The sequence below is a fragment of the Rana temporaria genome, chromosome 10 (genome assembly GCF_905171775.1).
Source record: "Rana temporaria chromosome 10, aRanTem1.1, whole genome shotgun sequence".
Taxonomy (NCBI): domain Eukaryota; kingdom Metazoa; phylum Chordata; class Amphibia; order Anura; family Ranidae; genus Rana; species Rana temporaria.
This window is the reverse complement of record NC_053498.1, coordinates 67,147,575-67,165,822: the sequence shown is the minus strand read 5'-3', so window position 1 is coordinate 67,165,822 and position 18,248 is coordinate 67,147,575. Positions and strand designations below refer to the sequence as shown.

Sequence of the window (18,248 nt, the reverse complement as noted above, 5' to 3'; positions counted from 1 at the left end):
AATTTCCCCAGTTCTTTTATGGGAAGCACACAAACCTGTAATTAGGGGTAAGTGTATTTCGGTGTCGACCCACCTGAATCGCGATAGGAAATTACAGCTAGCCCAACGGGAACACGACTTTCACCAATGCTTTCTCCGATTTCAATCCTCCCCCTCTGAGCCCCATAGGATAGCTATGGAACGGGCCAAGGTGGACTTGGACCTGTTGCTGGCCGAGTCGGCAGATAAGGCCATCCGCAGGTCTGCCCACACCATTTATACCAAGGCCAACAAACCTGACACTTTCCTGGCATTACGCCTCTGCCGCCCAGATAAAACCCATGTCCCTATACGGCTTCGTACGGATAAGAACTAATTTACTAGCAATCCTGTTAAGGTTTTAGCGATTTTCCGTCGGAAACTGGAAGAATTGTACAAGGCCCAGTCTTCTTTCTCATCGGATGAAGCTGAAGCTCTATTCCAAGATATCTCCTTGCCAGTTTTGTCAGATTCCAATCGTGAGCTTTTGGATAAATCTATAACGGTAGAGGAGGTCATTTCGGCTATAAAAACTCTTAAGCCCCATAAGAGACCTGGTCCAGACGGACTCTCGAGCAACTATTATAAAAAATTTGTTGTTACCCTAGCCCCACTTCTCTCTAAAGCTTTTAACGCAATCCTGCAACAGCATTCGTTTGGCCGAGACACTTTGACAGCCATTATAGCGATGATACCTAAACCCAACTCAGACAATACCCTCTGGTCCAATTTTAGACCTATCTCGCTACTCAATTTAGATATCAAGATCTTAGCCAAGATAATGGCCTTATGTCTTAACCCCATTATAGGAGGAATGATACATAAAGACCAGGTGGGTTTTATTCCCCGCCGCCAAGCTAGTGATAACATTCGCAGAGTGGTTCTGCTTCAACATGTTGCTAGAAGCCGTAAAATTCCCATGCACCTGCTGTCCCTTGACATCAGGAAAGCGTTTGACACAGTTTCATGGCCCTACCTAAATTTTATACTCTCCCGATGGGGTTTCGGCCCACATTTTTTACAATGGATGAGCTCCCTTTATAGCCACCCACAGGCATATGTCAAATATTCTGGGTTCCGTTCTGATAGCTTCCAAATTGGTAGGGGCACTAGGCAAGGTTGCCCCCTATCCCCTATACTCTTTGCCTTGGCAATAGAACCGCTGGCTGCCTTGATTAGGTCCAGCCCTGAAATTAAGGGATTAGAAATTGCCTCTACCTCTCACAAGGTTTGTTTATTTGCAGATGACGCTCTCCTATTTGTAACTTCCCCCCGCCTAACCATCCCAAGTCTACTACGAATTCTTGATAAATTTGCTAAACTCTCAGGTCTAGAAGTTAATCAATCTAAATTGCGGGCCCTCAATGTGTCTCTCCCTAATGACAAGGTTACTCATCTCCAAGAATATTTCCCATTCACCTGGTCCACTGTCTCCCTGCCATATTTAGGCATAAAACTGACGGGCGACCCAGCTTCCCTTTTTCGGTCCAATTACCTCCCCATGTTGGCACAGTTATCGTCTTTACTAGACTCTTGGAAACCCTTGTGTGTGTCCTGGATGGGCAGAGTTGCTGCTGTTAAGATGTCCCTGCTCCCTAAATTACTTTATCTTTATAGAGTCCTCCCGATAGCAGTCCCATCGTATTATCATAGAGTTATTCAATCCCGAGTCTTCCGATATATTTGGGGCCCTACTAAACCTAGGGTTTCCAGATCCATTCTTCTCCGCAACAGACTTAGCGGGGGACTTGGGATTCCCAATTTTCTTCATTATTATCAGGCTTCCCAGCTAGCCCAAATCACTTTGCTTCATGCGTCCACTGAAATCCCTATATGGGTCGGCTTGGAAGCCATTGATATTTCTCCCCTATTGGTCCACAATTTGCTATGGTTACCGTCATCGGTCCGCACCTTCATTACGAATCCGGTCACGCGTCATTCGCTCAGACTTTGGGACTCTTTACGTTCCCCTTTCCATTTAGTCTCCGTCCATGCCCCTTTACTCTCGTTCTTTGGCCACCCACTTTTTTATCCTGCTTTCGTAGAACCGGAGTCCTTCCGGCTTTGGTCTCAAGCGGGGCTATGTCGGATAAGCGATATAGTGAATAAAACTACCTTGAAAACTTTCTCAGAGCTCCAGACCCAAGTTAAGTTACCTTCTGTCGAATACTTTTGCTACCTCCAAATATCCCACTTCACTCGCACAGTGGTGGGCGCTTGTTCCTCATTCGACAGCATGTCCTTCTATGAAAATATATGTAACTCGGATCCACATGCTCCCGGCATTATTTCACGAATCTATAGCCATCTCACGACCCCACCCTCTGAACTCCCTCTGTATGCTGCACAGTGGTCCAAGGACCTACAAATAGCTTTGGAACCAGAGGACTGGACAAATATCTGGGCCCGCACTAAGTCCTCCTCTCAAAATGTGGTGGCCATGGAAGCCAACTATAAAGTCCTCATGCAATGGTACCTGGTCCCGGCCAGGATAGCTAAATTCTCACCTTTGTACTCTCCAGTCTGTTTCCGGGGTTGTGGAGAGAGGGGTACCCATGAGCATATCTGGTGGTCATGCCCCATTGTACAACAGTTCTGGAAACTGATATTCCGTATGGCCTCTACCCTCTTACACGACACCCTCCACCCTGACCCAGCTTTGGCCCTATTGAATCATATTAATGGTGATTATACCAGAGCCCAAATTCGCCTCCTATTACAACTGACCACAGCTGCTAAACAAACAATAGCCAAGGCCTGGAAAACCTCCAAACTACAGGTTGCCGAAGTTAAACACAGAGTGACCCAAGCAATGATCCAAAGCAAGACTGAAGCAATTGTTCTAGACCGAATTCCACAGCACGATAAAATATGGTCTCCATGGATGGAATTTTTTCTCCCTCCTGACTTCGTAGCCACCTTCCCTATCCCATGATTGTTGTGTGTTCTTATGACTTGACACAAATGGCTCATTGGGGGCACACCCGTCCGCGCTGACACTCTCTTTCTTTCTCTTCTTTACTTTTTCCTCCTTTCTCCTTCTTTCCTTCCATCTCTCATTACTACGTCTCCCCTTCCCTGCCCTGGTCCCCTAGGGCTCCCCCCCCTTATGTTGAAACTCATTGTCTTATACACTAGGGTGATACAGTTACCCGTGACCCCCCATTAGCCTTCAGCTCTCTATCCTTAAATGTGCTGAGTACGGATTATTGTTCTATGCCACCTTATGGAATAGAAACGTGTGCTTTAAATTCCTAGGTTTATTTGTCTTTATCCCCTATGTTCCCACATAACCCTAGTATAATACCTTCTCTCACTGTGTTGTACTTATTCCCCTGTTGAGTAATCCTAGAAGGTCCTACCAGTATTGTATGTACACGTTAATATTATTATACACCATTGTATCTCCGTAATTGTTTTATGCGGAAAAGTTTATTTTCTTTCTACTCTGTACTCTTTATTTTTACAATAAAAAATTTGAACTGAACAAAGTTAATTTTCCCTTAGCTTAGTCTTAGGGAATGATGTGGCACTCTTTAATCATCCAATCACATGCAAGCAAATTCTAATTTTCCTTGGGTGTTCAGGGATACATATGTAAAATGTGAGTAGGTCTCTTGCGCTACTGTAAGTAGATAGTGAATGTGAATAATACAGAAACAATTATTAAAAAACTCAAAAGCTGCAAAATCTAACAGTGTTTACCATACACAGAATCAAATATATATACAAAGGTGATCTTGCACTAAAGAGAATTGTCACTACAAATAACACCCTATTACGGAAGGTGATAAAAACGTGCAATAAATAAACGTGTAAATAACAAAATGCTGTAGAAATGTGTGTGAAAACAATCAATATAAATTGTCCCTCTGTTAAAAAGGATAATAATAGAGTCCCTGTGATAGCTAAAATGTCAATATAATATATGGACGTATAATCCAAGTGAAAAAACTTGATGAATTAAAGCCTTCTTATGGAATAGGTGACAGTTTGTGTGAAATAGACAAGTCCATTTAGGAGTTTCCACAGTAGAAAAAGTGAGTGATATAAGTGATCCACACACTAGTCTCCCAGAACTCTCATCTCAGTATGAGTAGCAATTCACATAGATAGAATATGCATGTGATCCAGCCTCAAGCTATATTTTCTCCAAACCCTCTATTCTGTTTTCTCCAACTCCGTTGTGGCTCTGGCTATCAGGTACCGCTGTTCCTGTAGGTGGCCAATTTCTTTCACTAACCTATCACCATAAGCTCCAAAGTATGGGGTGCAGGAATAGGGGAGGAAGAGAAGAAGACGCCTCCAATAGTGTAGTAATTTAAAAAATATTATAAACAACTTTATTGGGCACTATACGGGTGGACTCTTACATAAAAATACATTAAAACAAGCAAACAATAAAATCACGGCGTTTCCAGCACCTCCTTACGCCACTTCTGGTCTACGTCTGCCTCTTGCACGCCCTAGGCCATGGGTGCTCAACCTGTGGCTCTCCAGCTGTTGCAAAACTACAATTCCCATAATGCCTCAGCCTTTGGGAGACATGCTTGTACCTGTCAGCGGCTTGCAATGCCTCATGGGAATTGTAGTTCCGCAACAGCTGGAGAGCCACAGGTTGAGCACCCATGCCCTAGGCCATTACCTCACACCACGTGACTTCTTCAGGGGAGTCACGTGGTATGACGTAACGGCGTAGGGAGTGCTTTTTAACAGAGACCAATTTACATTGATTGTTTTCACCCACTGCTTTTTACCCACATTTCTACAGAATTTTGATATTTACACATTTATTTATTGCACGTTTTTATCACCTTCCGTAATAGGGTGTTATTTGTAGTGATATTTCTCTTTAGCGCAAGATCACCTTTGTATATATTTTCCGGGATACATGTTCAAAGCATTTTCACTATGCTAAGTGAAATTTCTCTTCCAAAGTAAAATTTGCACATAAGTGAACATGTCCTAATCCCTTTGTAATTCAACCCCATCGTGTTGCTTTTATGAAGGTATTTTTTAAAATCTAAATAAATAACATATGGCAGTTTTCTAGCATACTATAAGTCTTGGATGAGTAATGTCTTCAAAACACAAATTATTTGGACATAAAAGTAGTGAAGAGTGATGACTAATGGGTCTGTCTTGTGGGGGATTAAAAAAGTTTTCAGTCATTCTGTCTACCTACAGAGGAGTGTCTGAACATACTTGTGTGTGTGTGGTCATTCTGGCATGTTGTGATTGGTCTAGTTCCCATTTTGAGGGTGACTCGTCACATTTATTAGTTTTCTGTGGAAGAGTCTGACCGTTTCTTTGTATGCTTCCTGTGTGTTAGATTGTTCTTGGTTGCTTACCATGCTTGTCCTAACCTCACTTGAGCTCCCTCTATGTCTTCTGACTATTTGTTGCTCTGGTTTAAACATTTTGCTCTGGTTACCCTGTTGATAACTTCTGGATACACTACCCAACTATGCTTTTGTTTTCACAAATAAACAAAAGATTTTCCAGCACACTTACCAGTCAGCTTGCAAAACAACCACATTGGCCCTGTCTAACCGTTAACAAAATGTGTGCAAACAAATTCCTGTTTTTAACATAAACTGTTAACTACTTGCCGACCAGCCGCTGCAGTTATACGGCGGCATGTCGGCTCCCCTGCGCGAGAGCCCATAGCTATACGTCGCCTCGCGAAGCGGCCACTAGGGGCGCCCCCCGCTCTTCCCTGATCCCGACGCTCGTGTGATCACCGCCGGGCACCCGCGATCGCTCGTTACAGAGCGAGGACTGGGAGCTGTGTGTGTAAACACACAGCTCCCGGTCCTTTCAGGGGAGAAATGCCTGACCGTCTGTTCATACAATGTATGAACAATGTATGAACAGCGATCAGTCATTTTCCCTAGTGAGTCCACCCCCCCTACAGTTAGAACACACCCAGGGAACATACTTAACCCCTTCCCCGCCCCCTAGTGTTAACCCCTTCCCTGCCAGTGGCATTTTTATAGTAATCCAATGCATTTTTATAGCACTGATCGCTATGAACATGCCAATGGTCCCAAAAATGTGTCAAAAGTGTCCGAAGTGTCCACCATAATGTCGCAGTACCGCCGCCATTACTAGTAAAAAAAAAAAATATTTATAAAAATGCCATAAAACTACCCCCTATTTTGTAAACGCTATTAGGTGGATTCAGAAAGACTTAGGCTGGCGTATCAGTAGATACGCCAGCCTAAGTCTGAATGTGCGCCGGCGCTAATTTAAGCGTATTCTGGTAACCAGATACGCTTTAACCTGCCTGGCGGTATCCCAGAGCGTGACTCTGGGTGGTTTTTTCATGCTGGGATCGGTATCCCCGAGTCACGCTCGGGGTAGATGTGCAGAGTGTGCAGCGGCGCGGCTTACCTCGCAGCATCCACAGACAATTTACTCACCTTGTCCCTGGATCCCCACTGTGTGAGCGAGCGGGTCCTCGCTCGATTCACAGTGTCCCAGTGTGCCGCCGATCTCCGTTCCCTGCGACGTTACGACGCACGGGGGCGGAGAACGGTGCCAAATTCAAAAAAGTAAACAAACACAATACATACAGTATACTGTAATCTTAAACATTACAGTACTGTATGTAAAAAATACACACCCCCCTTGTCCCTAGTGGTCTGCCCAGTGCCCTACATGTTCTTTTATATAATAAAAACTGTTCTTTCTGTCTGAAAACTGTAGATTGTCCAAAAGTGTCCCTTTATGTCAAAAATGGTTTTAGAGCAGCTAGAAAACAGCGATAATAAATTATAATCACTTGCAGAATTGTGCGATAGCGATTTGTGGGGAAATACGTCATAAAAAAATAAAAGTAATGACAGCGACAATTCTGCAACTGAGCACATTTCAGTGATTTTGAGTTGATTACATTATTGAATAATTTTTATTATAATTATATTATTATTTGTTATAAGTATTTATAATTATTTATTATATTATAATTTATAATTTTGTTTTTAAAAAAAAATCATACCCGGGATGCCTATTAGACTCTTGTTTGGTCAGATTTAAGTGAGTTATTCCTAAAAATTACAGACCTACAGTATAAAACGCCAAATTTCCTTGCAAAATAATTGTACCGCTTTTGGTACGTAATTCCAGACAGAATCATAATGCCAGGGAGGTTAATTAGGCTCAGATACAAGCGGCGTAAGTGTCTTACACCGTCGTATCCTAAAGTGTAATTTTTAGGCTGACCGCTAGGTGGCGCTTCCATTGCGGTCGGCGTAGAATATGTAAATCACTAGATACGCCTATTCACGAACGTACGTCCGGCCGACGCAGTACAGATACGCCGTTTACGTAACGCATTATCAGGCCTAAAGTTATTCCATCAAATAGCTGGAAAAGTAATGTTAAGTATGGCCGTCGTTCCCGCATCGAAATTTGAAAATTTTACGTTGTTTGCGTAAGTCGTCCGTGAATAGGGATTTACGTCATTTACATCCACGTCAAAACCAATAGGACCGTGCGGCGTACTTAGCCGCAATGCACACTGGGATATGTACACGGACGGCGCATGCGCCGTTCCAAAAAAACGTCAATCACGTCAGGTCAACCCAAATTAACATAAAACACGCCCCCTCAGCCTATTTTGAATTAGGCACGCTTACGCCCGCCGCATTTACGCTACGCCGCCGTAACTTAGCAGGCAAGTACTTTGTGAATCATGTACTTGCCTCGCTAACTTACAACGGCGTAGTGTAAACACGATACACTACGCCGCCGTAAGGATAAGCCTGTCTACCTGAATATAGCTATATAACTTTTGCGCAAACCAATCAATAAACGTTTATTGTAGAAGAATACATATCGGCTTAACTGAGGAATTTTTTTTTTTTATATATATATTTTTGGGGGATATTTATTATAGCAAAAAGTAAAAAATATTAATTTTTTTCAAAATTGTGGCTCTATTTTTGTTTATAGCGCAAAAACTAAAAACCGCAGAGGTGATCAAATACCATCAAAAGAAAGCTCTATTTGTGGGGAAAAAAAGAAAGCCAATTTTGTTTGGGAGCCATGTTGCACGACCGCGCAATTGTCAGTTAAAGCGACGCAGTGCCGAATCACAAAAAGTGCTCTGGTCTATGACCAGCAATATGGTCTGGGGGTTAAGTGGTTAAACAGGGCCAGTTTGACTGTTTTGCAGGCTGGCTGGTAAGTGTGCTGGGAAATCTTTTGTTTATTTGTGCATTGTCCTTTCAGTGCATCTTGCTGCAGAGGCCAGTTATAGTTTGGGGTGGTTGCCACTTTTTTGTATGCGTCTATTTTACCCTCTGTTTGGCTAGCTATGACATTTGGCCTGGCCCTTATCATGACCCCATCTTAGAATGTCTAGCTACTGGTTGCCACTACAATCCCAACATAGGCGTGTGCACGGGATGTGCCCGGGCACACACTAATCAACCAGGGCACCATGGCTTTTTTCTTGCGGAGCTGACAAAATTCTGTTCCACCATCTTAGGCAATGTACATTCAGAAACTGGACAGGAACAGCCAAAATCCTGCAGGAGGAGGAGAAGAGGTGCCTGGCAGATGCAGAGGGCACCCCAGCCCTGGACAACTTTACAGAGAATGCAGTTTCTGCTGAGTAAGAAGCCACTGAAGAAGAATGAGTCTGGCAGTCCGCTCGGCCCAGCATCACCCCCTTCATAACCTGGCAGGCACCCTGTCAGATCACTCTGCCCAGTGCTGAGGTGTCAGTGGAGAATAGTGGGACATTGGCACTGGATCGGAGATAGGAGCTCTATGATCGGCCGATGAGCATTTTGTTTATGCACAGACAGCTGACCAGGCACAGATCCTGCAAAAGGCCAGCCGCAAAGTCAGCCACAGTAAGAGAAAAACCAACCTGAGTCGCAGGAGGGGTGCAGTGAGGGGAGAATTCTGAGCATTCTTTGTTATCACTGTGTGTTGTGTGTGAGGATTGAGAGTGAGGGCTGGTGCCAGCATAAGACACAGTGCCCTGCACTCTACTTGTTCTCCTGTCACACTGTCTGTCATCCTGATGTTACTCTGCCCCCCTATTGTTACTCTGCCCCTATTTTGTTATCCTGCCTCCTTCCTGTCACAATGCTTATGTAACCCCCCTCCTGTCACACTGCCCAGGTATCCCCCTCTCCTGTCACACTGCCCAGGTATCCCCCCTCCTGTCACACTGCCCAGGTACCCCCCTCTTGTCACACTGCCCAGGTACCCCCCTCTTGTCACACTGCCCAGGTATTCCCCCTCCTGTGAAAGTAAAAAAAAGAGGGTGCACCAGCCTAGTGCATTATGCCAAGTACATTTATTAATAACAATTAAGTCAAAAACTACTCACACACGTGGATAAATGTAAAGTCCACCTATTCGTGGCAATCAGTCATGAAACCAACAGTTTCCAGATGGCAAAGGAGAAGACATCAGGGCCGCTGCCTACTGATGCATTTTGAAGGAATACCTTCTTCCTCAGAGCCTACTCTGTAGTAGGCTCTGAGGAAGAAGGTATTCCTTTGAAACGCATCAGTAGGCATCTGCCCTGATGTCTGCTTCCTTGCCATCTGGACACTGTCAGTTTCAGGACTTATTATCACGAATAGTTGGCATATACAAGTGATAGTTTTCCACATGTTTGTGAGTAGTTTTTAATTTTGTTTTTATCGATAAATTTACTTGGGATAATGCACTATGCTGGTATGCCCTCTTTTCTTTACTTTCTCCGTGACTATTAGGATATCCCCTATCCTGGAGGACAGCAAGGCCAGAGAAACCATCCCTTGATGCGCAAAATCAAGAGGTGCATGCTGGTTACCCAGCATGCACCAATCCAAAGCAAACCAGGAAGAGATATTGATTAGGCTTCACATGCCCACAATAATGATGGAAACAACCAGAACAGGAGTGACAATATATTCAGAAAGTGGTTTATATTTTTAATAAATACATAAGGAACTTTGTATAAATGTTATTGTATTTATATAGTACTAATGCTAGGATCAATAAAAAAAAAGAAATACATTTTTTGGGCCAGAAATCCGCTTTAAGCTGTGTGTTCAGCTCATACTGCACAGTCTCAAGTAACTGGTACACTGAGTCACTGGGACAGAGGTCACCTTGCTGATCCTTCTGGCACCCAAAGAGGGAATAGCACATTTGCTACAGTGCACAGTGTACATATATTAAATCTGTTCTGTGTGGCTTTCAAAAAAGTGGATCTTCATATGCTGAGATGTACTGTCAATGCTGTATCCTGGCCTAGGCCAACAAGGCCCAGGCCTAGGGCAGCACTTTGCAGGGGGGCAGCACGAAAAGAGTCCCCACGGGCTAGTGTAGCACCAGTCTTATGAGGCAGACTGGGCTGAGAGGCAAATTAGTCCAGCACCCCCATGCGGGTGGCCGGCATTTCGCAACTGTATGTGGGGGCTGCTTCTAATTTTGACTATCATCCTGGACCACAGACCTTCCTCACTGTGCTATATGTTTTCTGCTGCACCATTGGCATGGTTGTATCTTCTCAGTTCTCTCCATAAAATTATCAGAAATTTGTGCTTAAAGTAGAACTATAGGCAACACTTTTTTTTTTTCATTTTGAATAGAGTAAGGGAGGGTTATAGCCCCTTTCAGTTAATTTGTTACCATCCCTGTCCCACTGCAGAGATTTCCCTTCACTTCCTGCCCCATAGCCAAACAGGAAATGAGAGAAAATCTATGCAAATTAAGGGAATTCATTGGCCCTCCCCTGGCCCTCAGAACTAGTGTCCCCACTTGAAAATTTCAGGGAGGATCTTGGGAGGGCCTTGATAGGAAGGGGTGGGTCATATTTAAATTAGGGGTGCATGAGTTTAGTCAGGCATAGGGCAGCACAAAACCTAAATACACAACTGTGTACTGTAAAATAAGTAATTATATATATATGAGCATAAATGCAAAATCTTTACAACTTGTGTCTCACTGTATTAATTCTTAATTGAGATGACACATGATGTTAATGGAAACATGTTTCAGGGTCACAAATATCCCCTAAGATAGTAGACAGGACTGGTAAAGAATTGCATGAGTCCAGGCACTAAATAGCTTGTAAATAGTGAAGATGCATGGTTGTCAAGTGAAGTTTTTAAAGGTTAGCGTTAAAAGAAGCGACCTTAGCAATTTAGCTATTCACCTGATTTTTCAGCAGCGCAGAGAATTGATCATCAGATTCAGTGAGCACGGTGGTCACAATATTTCTCACTTCCATATCAGTTATGCTCTGTATGAAATTCTCTAGCCATTTGTCATATTCAGTTTCTTTATTTAATTCTTCTACCTACAAAAAAAGACTGATCGTTAATGTGATTAGTACTGAACGGGTAATGTAAATACTACTACACTCCAGAGGATTAACATAAGCCAGTCATCCATGTTACTTGCACTACATTTTGTACTTTCTTTTATATCTGTAAAAAAATAAAATAATTGATGAATTTAAATTACTATCATGAATCTTTTTTTTTCTTTGTGGCCAGTATAATTTTTTTGATAGATGCACAAAGGTATCAGTAATAGAAAAAGTGAACAATGATTGCTTTTTTTCTTCATTCTACAAACATGTTGTCTGTATATGAACATACACTTTAATGTGTACCTACCTATGACTTTTACTACTGCCAGGGTACTCATATGAGTGTGCAGCCCATTGAATTAGGGTGTGCACCCCAAAGCTCAAATGCACAGGCTGTGTCAGTAGAGCAGTGGACAATGTTAGTAGGACAGTGCATTATATCAGTAGGATAGAGGATGGTGTCAGTAGTTTTTTATTTGTATTATTATTTATTACAGTATTATAATTTTTTTAAATTTTTTTAAGAGCACAGTTGGGGGGCTTTTGGTGAAATATCAGTGGTTTAATCTCTCTGAGAGGGAAGCTGGCAGCGCTGTGGGGGGGGGGGGGGGGGGGCTTGTGTAGACAGGGGAATATGCATTGCATGTGGTGATTAGAGTGTGCCCAGGTACACCGGTACCCCCATATGCGCATGTCTATGAGGGTACTACATGTTAATCTTTAACTGCCTGATACTAATCTGGCTTTTATCTGATCAAGTTTCAGAACATGAAGATGCCAGGGATGCACTAATATAGGGGGTGTGGGAGATGCAATCCACACCAGGAGATCCCACTTAGGGGCCAGGCCTGGATGAATAGATACACTGCAGACTGCACTTCAACAGATCACTATGACTATCTGTGAATTGCTCTGTGCCACACCAAGAGTTCTATTAGAAGCATACCAAGCCTTTCGCAGTCTCTAAAGTTTTAGCATCAGGCATCAGGAAGGAAGTGGTGTGGGACCTATGGAATACTACTAAGGTAAGTGTTCTCACTGACCGTCAACAACCAAAATTATGGAGTCATACACTGAAGATAAAAGGTGCACATGCTGACCACCATAATGTGGGCCACCGAAGCACAAGCTGAGAACAATAAGGAAGACACATGTTGGCTTCCATTAAGAGGTCCACCAACCATCATATAGCAAGAACAAACAGACCGCAAATAAGGGGTGGATTGAAAACAATGTGGAGAGGGGTTACATTGCCCACTATATGCAAGGGGAGCACATTGATATTGTCCTGACTTCTGTGCTCTATGGGCCTGATTCTCAAAAGAGATACGCAGACTTAACTGCTGTTCAGCCTGCGTATCCCTGTGCCTAACTTTGGAAACGATTTTCAAAAGGCTTTTTCCAAAGTTAGGCAGAAAATCTGACATGTGTAAGACACTTACACGGTCAGATTTTAGGATGCAGTACCGCATCCGCCACTGGGGGCATTTCTCATTGAAATGCAGCTTTGCGTATGCAAATGAGGACTTAAGCAGATTTTCAAAGCATTTCAGCACTGTGATTTCTGCGTAAGTTCCGAATTTGCCTGCGCAAAACTAGGGCTGGTTTTATAATGTGGAAAGTTAGTCACACATTGTAAAGGCCCATTCCAGCGACGGCATTTGGTATGCATTCCCGAGGGAGAACTCCACGGCAATTTTAAAATTCAAAACCGGCATGGGTTCCCCCCCAGGAGCATACCAGGCCCTTAGGTCTGGTATGGGTTGTAAGGAGACCCCCCCACGCCGAAAAATTGACGTAGGGGGTCCCCCTACAATCCATACCAGACCCGTATCCAAAGCACGCTACCCGGCCGGTCAGGAAGGGAGTGGGGACGAGCGAGCGCCCCCCCCCCTCCTGAGCCGTGCCAGGCCGCATGCCCTCAACATGGGGGGTTGGGTGCTCTGGGGCAGGGGGGCGCACTGCGGGCCCCCCCACCCCAGAGCACCCTGTCCCCATGTTGATGAGGACAGGACCTCTTCCCGACAACCCTTGCCATTGGTTGTCGGGGTCTGCGGGCGGGGGCTTATCGGAATCTGGGAGTCCCCTTTAATAAGGGGGCCCCCAGATACCAGCCCCCCACCCTAAGTGAATGGATATGGGGTACATCGTACCCCTATCCATTCACCTGGAGGCAAAAAGTAAAAGTTAGTAAACACACAACACAAGGCTTTTTAAAATAATTTATTATTCTGCTCCGGATGCCCCCCCTGTCTTCTTTATTAGCTCAATTACCAGGGGGGGCTTCTTCTTCCACTCTCCGGGGGTCTTCTCCGCTCTCCGGGGGGGTTTCTTCTTCCGCTCTCCGGGGGGGGCTTCTCCGGACTCCGGGGGGCTTCTTCCATCTTCTCCCCTCTTCCGCTGTTGACTCGGCGAACCCTGGTTCTTCTGCAGCTGTCCGGTGCCTTCTTCTTCAGCGCTGGCTGCCTGCTATGTTTGTGTGTTAGCTCAATTAGTAACAGGCAGCCGGCGCGGTCTTCTGTGACGTCAGGGTCTTCTGTTCTTCTCCCCTCTTCCGATGTTGACTCGTCGCCTGTTGTCGCTGTAATGATGGAAGCGCGCCTTGCATCACATTTATATAGGCATCACCGTCCCATCATGCTCCGGCAGGTACCCACGTGGTGGGTGCACATGGGTAGGGGGGGCATCCGGAGCAGAATAATAAATTATTTTAAAAAGCCTTGTGTTGTGTGTTTACTAACTTTTACTTTTTGCCTCCAGGTGAATGGATAGGGGTACGATGTACCCCATATCCATTCACTTAGGGTGGGGGGCTGGTATCTGGGGGCCCCCTTATTAAAGGGGACTCCCAGATTCCGATAAGCCCCCGCCCGCAGACCCCGACAACCAATGGCAAGGGTTGTCGGGAAGAGGTCCTGTCCTCATCGACATGGGGACAGGGTGCTCTGGGGTGGGGGGGGCCCGCAGTGTGCCCCCCTGCCCCAGAGCACCCAACCCCCCCATGTTGAGGGCATGCGGCCTGGCACGGCTCAGGAGGGGGGGGGGACGCTCGCTCGTCCCCACTCCCTTCCTGACCGGCCAGGTAGCGTGCTTTGGATACGGGTCTGGTATGGATTGTAGGGGGACCCCCTACGTCAATTTTTCGGCGTGGGGGGGTCTCCTTACAACCCATACCAGACCTAAGGGCCTGGTATGCTCCTGGGGGGGAACCCATGCCGTTTTTTTCTTTGAAAATTGGCATGGAGTTCTCCCTCTCAGGAATGCATGCTGAGCGACGCTGTCATTTTTTTTTATAATTATTTGTTTTCCCGGCGCGTCTTTTTTTTTCACCCGTCGCAACTTTAGTGTCCCGTCGAAATTCTCAAAGCCGCCCGGCGTTAATTACGTTCGCGCGCTGCACGTCGGGAAAATTACGTCACACGCATGTGCAGTACGGCCGGCGCGGGAGCGCGCCTCATTTAAATTTTAAACGCCCCCAGGAGAGGAGGACCGCCTTACGACGGCGGCACTTAAGTTACACGGCCTGAAATTTCTACCTAAGTGCTTTGACGATCGGGCACTTAGGTAGAAATTTTAAGTCAGTGTAACTTAACTGCTGAAATTTAAGTTAGGCAGACTTTTTGAGAATTTGGCCCTATATGTTACAAAGTTCTGATTACTGTTTGGCCCATGTAGTTTTGTCTCTATCAAAGCCTGACATAATTATGCCCATTTTTTGAAGTAGTTCCCTATTTTTTATTTGAAATAATTTTACAAAGGTACAGTGGTAGACAGAAACATATAAAAATAAGGCCTGTGTGCTGAGGACTACCATTGGCAGTGGCGCTCATTCCTCACAAGTGGCTTTACAGCGGTTTACTTCCTGGTGTATGCGGTGCATTACTTTTACTCGAAACTGCAAATTACAGGAACTGCAAGCACCTTCTTATATTTTGGCTACACTATGATAATGGTTCACATATTCTTCCTATTTACTGGTACAATCGGACTCTTTGCCTGCTTTTGGTTTGTGACAAAGATCTATAGTGTTGTGAAAGTGGACTGAGTATCACAACTGTGTGTAAAGAATGCAAGAAGAACTTTTTACTTTAAAATCTTTAAACCCGTGGAAAATTATTTCCTTTTACAGTATTGTCATCTACTTGTGGCATAAAAGCAGCAATCTCTCCAACAGAAGCATTTTTGTTTTCAAATGTAACTTCCTTTAATTTGGTTCTATTGCATTGTGATGTTCCTGTTTGAAAAAGAAAACTACTTAAAATGTAAGCTTTTGTAAATATAATAACTATGCGGTAATTGAGATTGACACTTCTAACAGAAGAAAAATGTGTGCAATACACAAATATCCGTACTATTAATAAAATATCTGTAAATACAAAAAAATAAAAAAAAATAAGGCCTACCGACAGTGACACAGGTGACATAGAGCATTAACTTATAAATGACTAGAATAGTAAACAGTAAAGCTACACACTGACCATCATAAGACATGACAATATAGGCTATACAGTAGGGGGAGAAGGGATCAACCCTTAGATGGAAACCCCTCCTCCTCTCCCCGAGCCTGTAGGGGCAGGGAGAAAATAGCGAATACCTACAGTATAAACACAAAACATGGTCCTACAACCATACATTATTTAAAAAGCACTTTGCTTTAAAAAGGAAACAGGGAGAGGGGGCTCCACAAGTCCAAACATCCGCAAGGAGTAGATGGAAAGAGAAGGTAGAGCCAGAAAAAAAAGGGAAGAAAAGAAGAGAGGAAAAAGATTAAAAGGAGATAAAAGCAAAATAAAATAAAAGGAGGGGGGCAGGGACTCAAAGAGAAAAGATCAAGATCTGCAATCAGTCTGCACCTCCGACACCCACCAGGAGTTTGAAGATATTAAATACAAGGGTTCCAGACCCTTTCAAACTGAACAGCAGTATCACGAAATTTAGAAACCATCTTTTCATTAATCATTATCCAGCTAAGCTTATGCTTCATTATTGCCAACTCAAACACAGGATTCTTCCAGCCAGTGGCGATAGCAATTTTGTCCATCAGAATAATTTAGAGTTTGCTAATGGTGGGGTATTCCCTCCACAGGTTCATTAAGTAAAGCTATTTTGGAGTCTTTGACAACATTTACCATGGTCACAGAGTATATTAAATTGTAAGCTATGATCCGAAAGCTCAGAACCTTACTACGTAAGTCACCTTAATATGGGAACTTAGGAACTGAGAGAGCGGAGCGGGCATAGGAGACCCCCCACTTGGGGGGACAGCTGCCCCGACTGAGATCAATAGTCAGAGCTCAAACTCTAGGGGGAGAACCGTAGGCAGGATGGAGAAGGAGAGCCACGGATCTAAAGGCCACAGGGAGGCCATAAGCCCCCATTCAGGGTGGGTAGGGGGAAATGGGGGTAGGGTGGGTGTAGGGAGGATAAGGAGGGGGGGTGGGGTATGAGAAGGGGGACCTCTATGAAAAATCATGAAAGAAGCAATTCTCCTCTTTAAGTGGGGCCCTTTAACAAGTAACGGATGCCCAAAATAAATATAATTTCATATAATGTCCATGGATTGAATGCTCCCACTAAAAGTGAAAACATATTGAGAGAACTAAACCCCCTGAGGACCGATGTAGTATTCCTACAGGAGACCCACTTTTTTGTGGGTACACTTTCTCCTATGGTACTACGGGGATTCACCTATAAATCGAGCTAAGGGAGTGGCCATAGGGTTTGCCAGGGAAACCCGGTTCATACTAGAGGAAAGGAAAGCGGACCCAGAAGGAGCGATACCTGTATATAAGGGGAAAACTGAATGGAGCAGAGGTCTCCCTGGCAAATGTATATGGGCCAAATAAAAAGTCAATTAAATAATTAATGGGAGCCATGGCCCAGTTTATGGAATTTAAGAAAGGGGGCTACAATGGCAGGAGACTTTAACCTATGCTTGGACTCGAAGATAGATAGTATGTTGCATGCACAGGGGACTGGAATAGCCCATAGGAATATATTAAAAAGGAAAATGCATTATTATCAACTAGTGGATGTGTGGAGAACACAACACATTAAACAATGAGATTACACATTCCACTCCACTGTGCATGGGACGTACTCAAGAATAGATTTTTTTCTGGTAGAGCACCAGTTACTGGAAATAGTGGAAGGTACAAACATTGGAATAACGACATTCTCAGATCACGCGCCAGTAACACTCCAATTGAAATTAGGTGAGATACAAATAGGAACAATAGCTGGAGGCTAAACAAAGAACTTTTACAGGATAAAGAAATACTACAGAGATTAAAAAATGAATTAGAGCAGTTCTTCAGGGAGAACAGTACAGATGGTATGTCAGAGGCTATAATATGGGAAACCCACAAGACTTATATTAGGGGTATATTGATTAGGGAAGTAGCCGAAAAAAAGTAAAGAAGTAAGGAGAAAAAAGTAGTAATTACAAAAGAAATTAGAACAGCAACATAAGAAAACTAGAGAGAAAGAACTCCTACTGAAACTTAGCAATAAAAGAAAGGTAATAGAACAAGAAACCTGAATGGCCTTTAATCAAATTAAGAAAGAGAGGTATCAATGGGGTATCAATGGGGTAATAAGCCGGGGAAATATCTAGCAAAACTATTAAAAAATTAAAAAAACAGTTAACTACATAGAGAAATTACAAACAAGTACAGGGGAATTAAGATATAAAACAGAAATAGCTAAAACTTTCCAATAATTTTATGAGAATCTATATTCTATTAATATAAATGATGCAAAAGAAGAGGTTAAACAAAAAGGGGAGAAATAAAAAAGCTTTTATAAAAGAAATAGATTTAGATAAAATCCCAGAAGATAAATTTAGTTACCTAGAGGCCCCCATAACAGGAAATACCAAAAATTATACAAGAACTGC

General features: G+C 43.8%; 1 protein-coding gene across 1 annotated transcript in view; it reads right to left on the bottom strand.

Annotated features, from left to right (window-relative positions):
• LOC120915125 overlaps positions 1 to 18,248 on the bottom strand; it is a 138,970-nt gene that overhangs the window by 27,327 nt on the left and 93,395 nt on the right. The window contains exon 9 of the mRNA XM_040325383.1: positions 11,192 to 11,335. Within this exon, the coding sequence (XP_040181317.1) occupies positions 11,192 to 11,335 (144 nt within the window). The remainder of the gene's footprint in view (positions 1 to 11,191; positions 11,336 to 18,248) is intronic.